Source organism: Anabrus simplex, chromosome 5 (genome assembly GCF_040414725.1).
Source record: "Anabrus simplex isolate iqAnaSimp1 chromosome 5, ASM4041472v1, whole genome shotgun sequence".
In the NCBI taxonomy this organism is placed as follows: Eukaryota; Metazoa; Arthropoda; class Insecta; order Orthoptera; family Tettigoniidae; genus Anabrus; species Anabrus simplex.
Window position 1 is genome coordinate 11,615,587 of NC_090269.1, and position 12,598 is coordinate 11,628,184.

Here is a 12,598-nt window from a genome sequence, read left to right on the forward strand (position 1 = left end):
GCATCCCCGGTGATGATTTTTGTCGGAGAAAGTTCTCATCCACTCCCAAGTGGTCCAAGAAGTCACGGCAAGCAGCGATACGTGCCGACTTTTGATCAGGAGTCAACAAGCGGGTGATGAATTTTGCCGCGCTTTGTCTCATTTGCAAATCTGTGGCATCAGTCCATTGCACTGAGCTACATGGAACACCATAGTTCAGCAAGTTCATCATCAGTACGCCTTTTATCCTCTTACACAAGCATGCAAGATTTTTCTTCGTTTTCATCAGTTCTAAATGTGAAGACCAACCTGGCCATTGAATGTCTTCAATCAACATGTCGCCACATTTGAATTGCAAATACCATTAAAACACTTGAGTTCTTTTCAAGGCATGTTCTTTATAAGATGTAGACAACATATCAACCATGTCTGATGCACTTTTACCAAGCAGGAAACAAAATTTCAATGCCGCTTGCTGTTCTCCAATATCAGCCATTTCACAAAATCTCAAAAATCGAACAGGTCGAAAAACACATTGCACGTATAATATCACAGGAGCTCACTACAACCATCTGAAGCCACACCGCTTGGCATACTAACTCAGGAGGGGTACACCCACCTAGAAGAGAAGCCCAAATTACAAGAGAGATGCACGCATTGAATTACATCCGGTTATTTTTGGGTCCCCCCTCATACATCATCCCATACTATGGTGTGTTGCAAGAAAAATATATTTATCTTGTCTTACCCTTTAATATGAATTTGTCTAGTACATACAGTGCCAATAAACTTGGGTAGTTCCTTTTTGTTAGAAAAGTATTAAGCAGCATTTAGAGCAATTTGTAGTGAATGTTATCATTCAGACTCATTTTAAAAGTGTAGAAATGTACTCTTTTACTAGCAAGATATAGATAAACCTCCAAGAAATCTCTACAATACCATGCTTCCTCCTTTTGGTCGTACGTGTACTCAGGAATTTTCAGCTGATCACCTTTTATGTCAGGAAGTGTTCCATTGTTCACTTTGCCTCTTCTGAGGCCACTTATGATGGGTGGACTCTGCAAATAATATAAATTATCCAGCAAAACCCTTTGTTTGCTGTGCTTCCCCTCAAGAATGAATAATTCCATATTGAGGAAAGTGCTTTTCCAAGAAGCTGACTAAATTGAATCTTATACATTGCTCTTGAAAATCCATGTTTCTTACTTCATAGCGCAAACAGGACTAACAATGAAAGAACATGTCTGTGTGAACCTCTGTTTCATTAAGACTATAAATCTCATGTGAGATCCGTATTGATGGTTGATCTTCTTATAAAATTGTACAAATTTATGTTGATTATCCTCCTAGTCAGTACTACAATAATCTACATCCAACTAAGATGTCCAGTCGAGAGCTGGACTTTGTAGTCAGAGAACACGGGTAATACAAGCGGGGCACGTAACACTAGAAAACAGACGGTTCAACTCCAATAACAACTTACGTATTTCAGCCTGTGACTAAACATAATAATTAAGCCAACAGTGTACAGATATCAGTTGAACTACATCAGGAGACAACAAGAATTTTGTAACAGAAAGGCCTCCAGCTCTAAACTGTTTTAATGATCACCACCTCATATTTTTAATTTTCATTAATTTAATTTTTAACAAGCACTTCTTATTGTGTGTCTCATGTTTTAAATTTATTATATATGTCTTACTGAGGATGACCCTATGCTGGGTCGAAACATGTCTGTAAAGTTTCACCAAGCTCGATAGCTGCAGTCGCTTAATTGCGGCCAGTGTCCAGTATTCGGGAGATAGTAGGTTCGAACCCCACTATCGGCAGCCCTGAAAATGGTTTTCCGTGGTTTCCCATTTTCACACCAGGCAAATGCTGGGGCTGTACCTTAATTAAGGCCACGGCCGCTTCCTTCCCACTCCTAGCCATTTCCTGTCCCATCGTCGCCATAAGACCTATCTGTGTCGGTGCGACGTAAAGCAACTAGCAAAATGTAAAGTTTCATCTTAATTGGGTGTAAATTATTTTAGTATTGACTAGGAGGATAATCAACATAATTTTGTACAATTTTGTAAGAAACTCTGTTTCATTGTTTGAGGGGTGGTACGGAAGCTGAGTGGAACAACCTGGGAAGCTAAGCCAGACATAGTGAGAATCTCAGCATTAGCATTATGTTACTCGGCAGCAGAGTACACTTGCCCAGTATGGTACAGATCTTGCCATACCAAAGAAGTAGACGTGGCAATTAATGAAACATGTCATATCATCACAGGCTGTCTAAGACCTACACTGTGAGAAATATTGTACTATCTTGCTGGCATCACACCTCCTGATATCCGACGTGAGGTAACAGCCCACAAGGAGAAGACCACATCATTAAAATCCCAAACTCATCCACTGTATGGACTCCAACCAGTACCATCACGGTTAAGTTCACGCAGAAATTTCTTCAAGACCACACAGAAACTTGAAGGAACAAAACAGCAACCAAGACTCACTTTGTGGTGAGCTAGGATGGAGCATCTTGGAGAATGGAAAACACCTCGTTACCAGCTGGACATATGGAGTACTGGACGACTTGGAAATCTTTAAATAGGCTGCGCTCAGGTGTTACTAGGTGCAAGGCCAATCTGCACAAGTGGGGATATTTGGTGGATTCTGTTTTGTGTGGTGCGGTGAAGTGCAGACTACGGCCCATCTGCTATATTGTCATCTTTGTCCTGCTACATGTACCGAGAAAGAGCTCCTTGAGGCGACAAGGAATGAACTCGACATTGCTAATTTCTGGTGTACCTCAAAATGAACCTTTGGTGCACAGGTTATTTTTATTTCTTTTCATCTTTTCTATAGACTTTTTTGTACCTCTTTATATATGTGGTTACATACTTTGAAATAGGATATTCATGGTGAATTTGTAAATTGTTCTCAAAGATGTGAACCATGACATTTAAAAAGAACAGCTCATTTTAATTGTGCCTTTATTTCCATAGTTATAAAAACACATTGGAGGAAAGAAGAAAGAAACATATATAAAATAAACCACAATAAAGAAAATTGTCCTAATACATCAATAAAAACAAATTTAGTAAAACTTAGTGACACACAGAATAAAATAACAAAACAGAAAAACAGAATTCATGTATTTACACTCAACTTCATCCGTCCAAGTACCGCCGTCAATATTTCTTTTTAAATGCCGATTCAGATAGGGTGTCCCTCTAGGTCATTGGGCAATGAATTCCATGTTCGAAGTGTACTGACAACAAAACAAATTATTGTAGAGGGTGGATCTGTGATTTGGTATATTGAGGGTTAGGTTAGCTGCAGCTCTGGTTGGGATGATATGAATGGTTGAGAGCAACTGGAAAGGATCTGTTAGATAAGAGGGTGTCTGCTTGTATATTATTTTATGGAGTAGAATCAGCGAATGATAGCTATGACATGGATTTAGTTTAAGCCAACTTAACTCATGGAATGTGGGAGTTACATGATGAAATTTTGGAATGTTCATTATAAAGTGGATGCAAGCATTCTGAGCTCTGTGAAGTGTTTAGAGAGGGCGCCACCTAGTCTGCCGTACATGATGTCACAGTAGTCAAACAGAGGCATTAGTAGCTGTTGAAACAACAGTTTTTTGACCTTGAAAGGAAGTAAATCTTTCATTCTTTTGATAACCACTGTCATCATCATCTTCCTCCTTTTCTCACCTAAATCAAATAAAAATCTCTTCTGCTTTTTGGCTTTTCCTTGATTATTATAAAAAATACTACTGTTACTTCCAGCAGTTTAAACATTGGCATAATGTGGTGAAGTTTTATATCATATATCTTTGTAGAAATATTATCAGAGGAATATACAGATTAACTCTCTGAAATATTGGACAGATCAACTAATTTTCCTTGTCTGCTTTTTTCTTTTTTTCTAGGTATGGCCGTGTAGAAGATCTGTCAGGTTTTGTGAATGGTTTGTTTCTGCTCGTTATTGCATTATTTGTGTTCTCAGAAGCTCTGAGCCGCCTGTTCGACCCTCCACATATAAATACACAACGCCTACTGATTGTATCAGTTGCAGGTCTTTGTGTCAACTTAATTGGCATCCTTGCTTTCAGGTAACTAATTTTTAGGGATAATATATTTATGAACTTGGTTAATCATTGCCATATCAGAATATTTAAAAAATAAGTTTTATATTGTTGTTGTTGTTGTTTGAGTCATCAGTCCATAAACTGGTTTGATGTAGCCCTCCATGTCACCCTATCCTGTGCTCACCTTTTCATTCCTATGTAACTACTACATCCTAAATCTGCTCATCATATTCATACCTTGGTCTACCCCTACCATTCTTACTGCCTACACTTCCCTCAAAAACCAATTGAACAAGTCCTGGGTGTCTTCAGATGTGTCTTATCATTCTATCTCTTCCTCTGGTCAAATTTAGCCAAAGCGATCGCCTCTCACCCATGTGATTCAGTATCTCTTCATTCGTGATTCGATCTATCCGTCACATCTTCAGCATTCTTCCGTAATACCACATTTCAAAATCTCCTATTTTTTTTCTTTCTATGTAAGTTATCATCCATATTTCACTTCCATACAACGCCATGCTCCATACAAAGGTCTTCAAAACATCTTTCTAATTCCTATATTCGAAGTGAGCACATTTCTTAAGAAAGCTCTTCCTTGCCTGTGCTAGTCTGCATTTTATGTCCTCCTTACTTCTGCCATTGTTAGTTATTTTACTATCCAAGAAACAATATTCATCTACTTCCTTTCAAACTTCATTTCCTAATCTAATATTTGATGCATCACATGACTTCGTTCGACATTACCCCCCTTACTTTTGTTTTGGACTTATTTATTTTCATCTCATATTCCTTACCCAAGACTCCATCCATACCATTTAGCAATTTTTCCAGGTCCTCTGCAGTCTGAGATAATAGTATCATCAGCATATCTCAGAGTTTTGATTTCCTCACCGTGGATTGTGATTCCTTTTCCCAATTTCTCTTTGATTTCCTTTACTGCCTGTTCTATATAAAAATTGAAAAGGGAGTGGGGACAAACTGCAACCTTGCCTCACTTCTGTCTTGATGGCTGCTTCATTTTGAAAGCCCTCAATTCTTATCACTGCAGACTGATTTTTGTATGGATTGTAGATAATTATTTGTTCTCGGTATCTGATCCCTATCATCTTCAGAATCTCAAATAGCTTGGTTAAAAAATTCAGTTATAATTTCTTATTTCTTGCATTGAGTGATGACATCCAATGAAATATTTATTGTTGTTACTTCATTTAGGGCTAGTGTTAAGTACCTTTTCTTGATTGTTGAACAGTAGGTTTATCGTAGCAGTCAAAATGGCCGTTTTCAGTTTCTTTTTCTCTATCACTCTCGTTATGCAGTTAAGAAATACAAATCCTTTGGAGCTTTTAATGATTTTAAGTGTACTTTTCAGCATGTAGCTTCAAAAACCCATAACTCATTTCTAGTTGGTGCTATGAGGTCATATACCTACTTTTACTGGTTGGTCATTTTGACCGGTACTGCAGTAGCTTGTAGTGTTGTAACCTTTAACACACCAAAAACAAAGAATAATCAGTTCAGTTTAGAAAACCTTAAACTACAAAATTACTTTACAATTTTAATAGTTCCTCTTCACACCAGCAAGCATAACATAAGTTTATAGTAGAGACATCTGTAGAGAAATGTCCAAACTTCTTGTACTAGTTGTTGCGAGTTTTAGATTTTAGATGGGATTCTCCTAGGTGCTTCAATGAAATGGTACAGTTTATAATTACTCTGAAGAAATATGTTTTCGCGTAGTCTGGTGACGGATGCTGAAATTCAAATCACTTACAAGTCAACTTATGGTCGTGATCAGCACATTGCAGTTGGCGAGGAAGAGGTTGCTTTGGATGGAACAGTGTGGGCTCGTGATGATCTATATAGCCTGCCAGGTTGTCGAGGACAGCAAAATATCCTCAGGGAAATCCCAGGTCGTACAGGACATGCAAAACACCACATTGAAGAAAATTGTCCCGGTACTGCTTGGCGTCCTTTTATTCAGGAATCCATGATGCACCACATCAAACAATGTACTGAGGTTAGAGCCCGCGACATTCTGAATAATCCTGAATGACCTCTTTCTTCGGAAGAATTGGACACTTTCATTGGTCTTTTGTATGCACGCGGAACTTATGGAGCTAACAAGAACGTTCTCAATCTGTGGTCACAGAAGTGGGGTCCTGGAACTTTCTCCCAACCTATGGCACAAAACCGTTTCCTTGAAATCATGAGGTTTCTTCAATTTGATGAAAAATCTACCAGTAGGGATACCTGAAAACTGATAGATTTGCACTTGTATACACTGTGTGGGACAAATTTATATCTAATTCTACTATTTGCTACAGCCTAGGTGAGAACATTATTACCACGGATGAACAGCTCTTTAACCACACCCGGGCGACTGGAGTGGGACATTGATGATGGTGATGATGATGATGATGAACAGCTCTTTCCATCGAAGCTAGATGCCCATTATGCAGTGAATGGCCAATAAACCAGACAAGTTTGGTATAAATTTTGGGTGGCTGTCGATGAAGACAAGTATGTTGTAAATGGTTTTCCCTATCTTAGGAAAGATGAAACGCGACCCATGGATTGGACTCTAAGTGAACATGTAGTATTCCGTCTTGCTGAGCCTTTCATCAATCAGGGAAGATATATTACTTCTGGTAACTTCTTCACTTCACTGAAACTAGCGAAATCATTGAAGAAAAAGAATACAAGTATCTTAGACACACTGAACCGTAGAAGGACAGAAGTTCCTCCTTCTGTGAAGACCAGCAGTGATTCACTCTAGAGGATGTAACTCTCACGTCCTACCAAAGTACAGTACATACTGAACAATGAACAGCATCCAAAGAAAAAATCCTGAAACAGTCTCTTTCTACCAAATGTGCAGTTGACATAGTAGATCAAATGGGCCGTAAGTACACGGTAAAATAGATGAGTCGGCAATGGCCAGTGCATGTCTTCAATATAATAGATCTCACTGGTATAAATGCTTATGCATTGTGTAAGGCAAGAGCCGACAAGCAAATGCTGAGAATGGTATTCCTGAGACAGCTGGCAACCGATCTAACGCATCCTTACGCATCTTCGGGATTAGTAGACCTCTCATCACCATCGTCGTTCTTGACTACAACAATGTGGCCCTAGCCTCCAAAGAAATTTCACATTGCAGACAGTGTCAGGTCGCACTGTGGAAAGAGAATAAGACAAAGAAAAGATGTGCAACGTTTAGATAATTGGTCTGTGGTAAGTTCACTTCAGAGGTTACCAAGCAAAGTGTATAAGCTGAAAAGCATAAAGTGACATTCATGCAGATATGTATATAATGTAAGCTAAAGTGTGTAAGAACATTCTGCCTAACTAGTTCATTCATTCATTTCTTTCTTTCTTTCTTTCTTTCTTTCTTTCTTTCTTTCTTTCTTTCTTTCTTTCTTTCTCCTTTGTTTCTTCTTTATTTATTATTTAATTAATTTGAACCTCTTTCTGGCACCAATATCCTCAAGAAATGCGTATGTGTTACTATGGGTCAAAATGACTGCTTCGATAAAAGTAGGTAGAAAGAACGTTTGGTAATCCTAGTGTTAAAACTGCTTTGCGGATGCCGTTTACTGTGATGTCTGTAGTACTAAATAATAATAATTGTACCGGGAGGTACACCCCAACGCCGTGCATTTAAATGTTGCGCCTAACAGAGCTCCTCTACAGGAGGAACAGTGAACTTGAAACAAGACCTTCTTAAACTTTTACTCAGAAGATGTCACTACAGTAATTTGATGTAAATTTGTTATTGTGAAGTTTCCAGTACTGTGTGATTTTCTAATTGTTTTCTTAGCCCTTTATCAAGAAGTTTGAACTGTCTTCAACAGATGTCACTGCTCATAAACTATGATCATGCACCCTGGTGTGAAGTGGAAGAACCTTGATTTGAAGAAGTTTTGTATTCATAAGTTTTTTCTTTACTAAATTTCGTTCATTCATTTTTGGGTTGGCAATATTGATCTTTTCTTTCTGCCAGTTTTGAATCCAGCCAATCCCTAAATTTTGTAATTAATTTCCAACCTATCCCGTATTTCTTCTTCGATTCTGAGTGTCACTTTTAAATTTGACCAATAAAATCCTGTGGGTGTGTCTTGATTATTCATGAAAGGTCTCGAACTTTCCCTGAGGGTTTATAAACTGCAGATTTTCACGTATCTTGGCCAATTGATCGTCATCTAACTTATTGTGTGTGTCAAGCAGGAGGCGGGAGGCGCCTCTTTCATCAGGCAGCAATTCTTCAACAAGGTAATGGCCATCTAACATCTTATTTTTTTACTAGCTCTGCAGTTTAACCTGAGGGAAAGGTCCAAAAACTTTACTATGTAACCAACTTCTCTAAAATGTAAGTTCTGCCGGCTAATGTAAAAATTTCATAAAATCTCCAACTGTAATTTGGGGATAGAGAGTGACGTACCCTCTCGAGCTCCCCTTCATATTGGTTTGAGGTGACTACGTTTTGTAACTGGTTTTCTTCCTTTCCGTAATGTCTTAAATTATTTTTATACAAGTCACCTCTATAGTTTGGGAATAGCCCCTGTTTCATCGGCCTAGTGCCCCTTAGGTTTTCAGACTTCATATCTTGGAGTGCAGATACATGCCTCCATTCTATTTGTGTTTTGGGCCATTTACTTAACCTGTTCTTTCCTACTATGGCCCAATAGGTTGGGTACTAGATACCCCTGTTTCAAATTTTGTAAGTTGTGCCTTGACGGCAAGTAATTGTAATTTTCTGATATTGCCTTGTGTAAGCTTGAGAACTTTTTTTTTTTGCTAGGGGCTTTACGTCGCACCGACACAGATAGGTCTTATGGCGACGATGGGATAGGAAAGGCCTAGGAGTTGGAAGGAAGACACAGATAGGTCTTATGGCGACGATGGGATAGGAAAGGCCTAGGAGTTGGAAGGAAGCGGCCGTGGCCTTAATTAAGATACAACCCCAGCATTTGCCTGGTGTGAAAATGGGAAACCATGGAAAACCATCTTCAGGGCTGCCGATAGTGGGATTCGAACCTACTATCTCCCGGATGCAAGCTCACAGCCGCACGCCTCTACGCGCACGGCCAACTCGCCCGGTGCTTGAGAACTGAGAGCACGTTAACTCTTTTTCTAGTGTTGTAAAAGTGCCTCTGGGAGGCCGGATATTGTAATTGCTGGAGCAAGGGCTCCACGTATTAGGGGATTTTTGCCCTTAAGTAAAGTTGTGATCTTTGTAAAGTTGAGCGTGTAGCTCAGGAATTGTGAAGTGAGGGCTTGAAGCCCAAGATCTGTTTATACCACCAATCTTGTCTTTCCTAAGACTTGTTCATTGCTACTGGTACCTGTTACATTGTTACTTGTTTTTTTTTTTTTAAAGGAAAAAATATAACCTTTGTTACAGTTTTAGATTAACTTTGATTTTGTAGTTAGACCCATTCACCCCGGCACCTTCTTTCACCTCTGCTGGTCCACGGGTAACCCCATAATAATAATAATAATAATAATAATAATAATAATAATAATAATATTATGTGCAACGTTTAGATAACTGGTCTGTGGTACGTTCACTTCAGAGGTTACCAAGCAAAGTGTATAAGCTGTGATGTCTGTAGTACTTGAAATAACATACTGTTCCTACAATGGGAAGTATTCGTGAGAATCCTTCTACCTTGATGTGGAAAATGTAGGATGAACATGTTTTACATTTGCACACCTATTTGATCCATTTCCATTACTCTCATTTAACTGGTCAATACCAAGCAAGTGGCTGTGTAGTTTGGGTCACGTAGCTGTCAGCATGCATTTGGGAGATAGCCGGTTTGAACCCCACTGTCGGTAGCCCTGAAGATGGTTTTACATGGTTTCCCGTTTTCACTCCAGGCAAATGTTGGGGTTATACCTTATTTAAGGGCACGGTTGCTTCCTTCTCACTTCTAGCCCTTTCCTAACCCGTTGTTGCCATAAGACCTATCTGTGTTGGTTTGACATAAAGCAGATTGTTAAAAACAAAAGATACAAAAACCTCTCTTTTAACTGAAAGGAACAAACAATGGACAAGTAAAGTTGCAGTTTTTAAACTCAAATTTTTGGAGGGAAAATTGTGAGATATATGCAACTAGATATGGTATAAATTATTTTCAAATGAGCAAATCTTGAAAATGTTTGTTTCAATTTTTCTATTAAATCATATCTCTGATTTCTTTCTGGTGGTGATACTTCATCTGTCAGTTTGGTGTACTATCATTCCCTTATTAGTGTAACAATTTGGTTGAACCTATGACAGTAAAATTATAGTGAAAATATTGGAAATGATTACTAATTGTTGGGATTGGTGGCAAGATGGAGTTGATAGTTCTGGGAGCTATCTGAATGAATTATGTATACAAGAGGAGGTGGTTCATTATCATTATAATTTTTTCTGCAGGCAGAGCACATCGCACTCCCATGGACATCAGCATGGTCACCGGCATGGACATGGACATTCACATAATGCTAATATGGAGGGTGAGTACATGCAGCTACTAAGGAAATGAAATAGTGATGATGGTAGCTACCATTCCATAAAGAAGTAAAAAAGAGACATTTTAACCCCATGACGACAACCTCTATACGTCGTGTAGACCACCCGGGTGAAAATCTAGTGGGGCTTTTCGTTCCAATCTGTAGCTAGCTTCAGATAGCTCCAGTTCCTATGTTTAGATGGCGCTGGTGTTCATTGACAACGTGTAGATAGTTGTAGGCTGGCTCTGTAGATGGCAGGCAAATAGGCATGAAATGAGTGATTTTAATAATTAAAGGTTGTTTGACTCAAGGTGAAGTATTTCAAGCCTAACCTCAATCAGTGGCCCCTTCTGACAAAGAATTAGTCCTATAACATCAAGTATTATGTTAATATTGCTTGATTACCCAATGAATTAACCTCATTCAAACTCATATAAATGTTAAGCGATAGTTCCCATGATGCTGTTTGTGTTGTTTGAATTCCAAGTGCCCATGTGCCTGTGCTGTAAAGATTTGTTCCTTGTGCTTGTTTATTAGAAATATATCTTTGCCAGTCCTCCTGAATTTCTGTATTTCCTGTTTGAGTACACTTCAGGGGCTGGAAGCTGATTGGTTGTATTAATGTATTTCTATATATTTCCTGTCTCAGTGCATTTAATTCTGTTATTTTTATTTTCTTATGCTACTTGGATACTGATGGGATACCCATATCTTGTGTATGCTGTGCTCTGTTGTCTTGCTTTTGAAGGGATGTATTATTTGTCATAATATCAGCTTTGTGTTAATGTATCAGTCATTCATTTCAAGGTAAAACTACTTTTTGGTGAGAGGTTATGCTCTCAATAACACAGTATGCCGTATGAACTAGGGGTATCAGATCATTATTTACAACATAGTAAGTACTTGAAAATAAAACAATATGAATTATAGTGTACTGAGAATGGAAATAGTAGAACTGCATTATAATCATCATTGTAGGTGAGGGGGTTGGGGGTAGAACAGGTCAATGCAGGGGTGATAGCGTAGATGAGGAGTGAGGGCGGGAGGAGCTATGGTAAGCATAACCGGATGTGCATCACTATGGCGCTATCTGTTGATAATAATAGCAAAGTATTGCACACGATGCACATTGCGGTGCAATCTCTGATTGGAGACTGAAACTACGATGGCCATCTGGCTTGGAACCGAAATTTATCATTAAATTTCATCTCTATCCTATTATATCCTCTTCGGTATTGTACTGTATGCTGTCTGCAGTGGGCTTCGGCTAGGCAGTGATAATATCACGGTTTGTTTGATAATAAAAAAGAATGGATTCCTAAAATATAATTGGCAGGATAGGGATCAAAGTACATAATTTTGAATGAGAACTCAACGAAATAAGGTTGGGTAAATTTAATCAGAAAAACATAAAATCTGGAATAAATTCCCATGAAAAGCTGTACAAAATACATAAAACCCTAGCACACAATTATTTGAATGATGGGTCCACTACCCATATTAATTACATCATCGTCTTTATTTTGTGGATACGTGAAATAGCTTCTTATTCATGAAAATATTATGATCTTTTTAGTCTGAACAGATGGATATTTACAGATAATGAAATGTCTATTTAACACGGTAGAACCTAGATAGGTTCACACTTTCACATTCATTAACATTTAAAACACAAACACAATAACATTTGTCCAGGACCACCCTAAACACCCCCAAAATAATCACTGACTCTAGATATGGACGCGGTTCCATATTTCAATTGGACAAGCACAGAAGCTCACTCCCCTTTGTAAGCTTATGAGCTCATTCCTAGTTGTATCGAGGACAAGACAACAATAAAATGACCATGAACACTGTAAGAAAAAGTCAAATAAATATATCTGCACGTAAAACAAAATTACATACAGGCAATACATTCATCGTGGGGGTTAGCGTATCGTAAAACTCGTGGCTGGGGGCGACCTCAGGTCATTACCTCGGAGCTAGCAAAAACTGAGACAAGGTCGTTTTCGGCTGCTCCCCTTTTCT

The 12,598-nt window shown here is 38.5% G+C and overlaps 1 protein-coding gene across 1 annotated transcript in view; it reads left to right on the forward strand.

Annotated features, from left to right (window-relative positions):
* Positions 1 to 12,598, forward strand: part of LOC136873668 (proton-coupled zinc antiporter SLC30A5) — a 299,129-nt gene that overhangs the window by 254,776 nt on the left and 31,755 nt on the right. The window contains exons 10-11 of the mRNA XM_068227712.1: positions 3,908 to 4,090; positions 10,494 to 10,573. Coding sequence (XP_068083813.1) covers positions 3,908 to 4,090; positions 10,494 to 10,573 — 263 coding nt within the window. The remainder of the gene's footprint in view (positions 1 to 3,907; positions 4,091 to 10,493; positions 10,574 to 12,598) is intronic.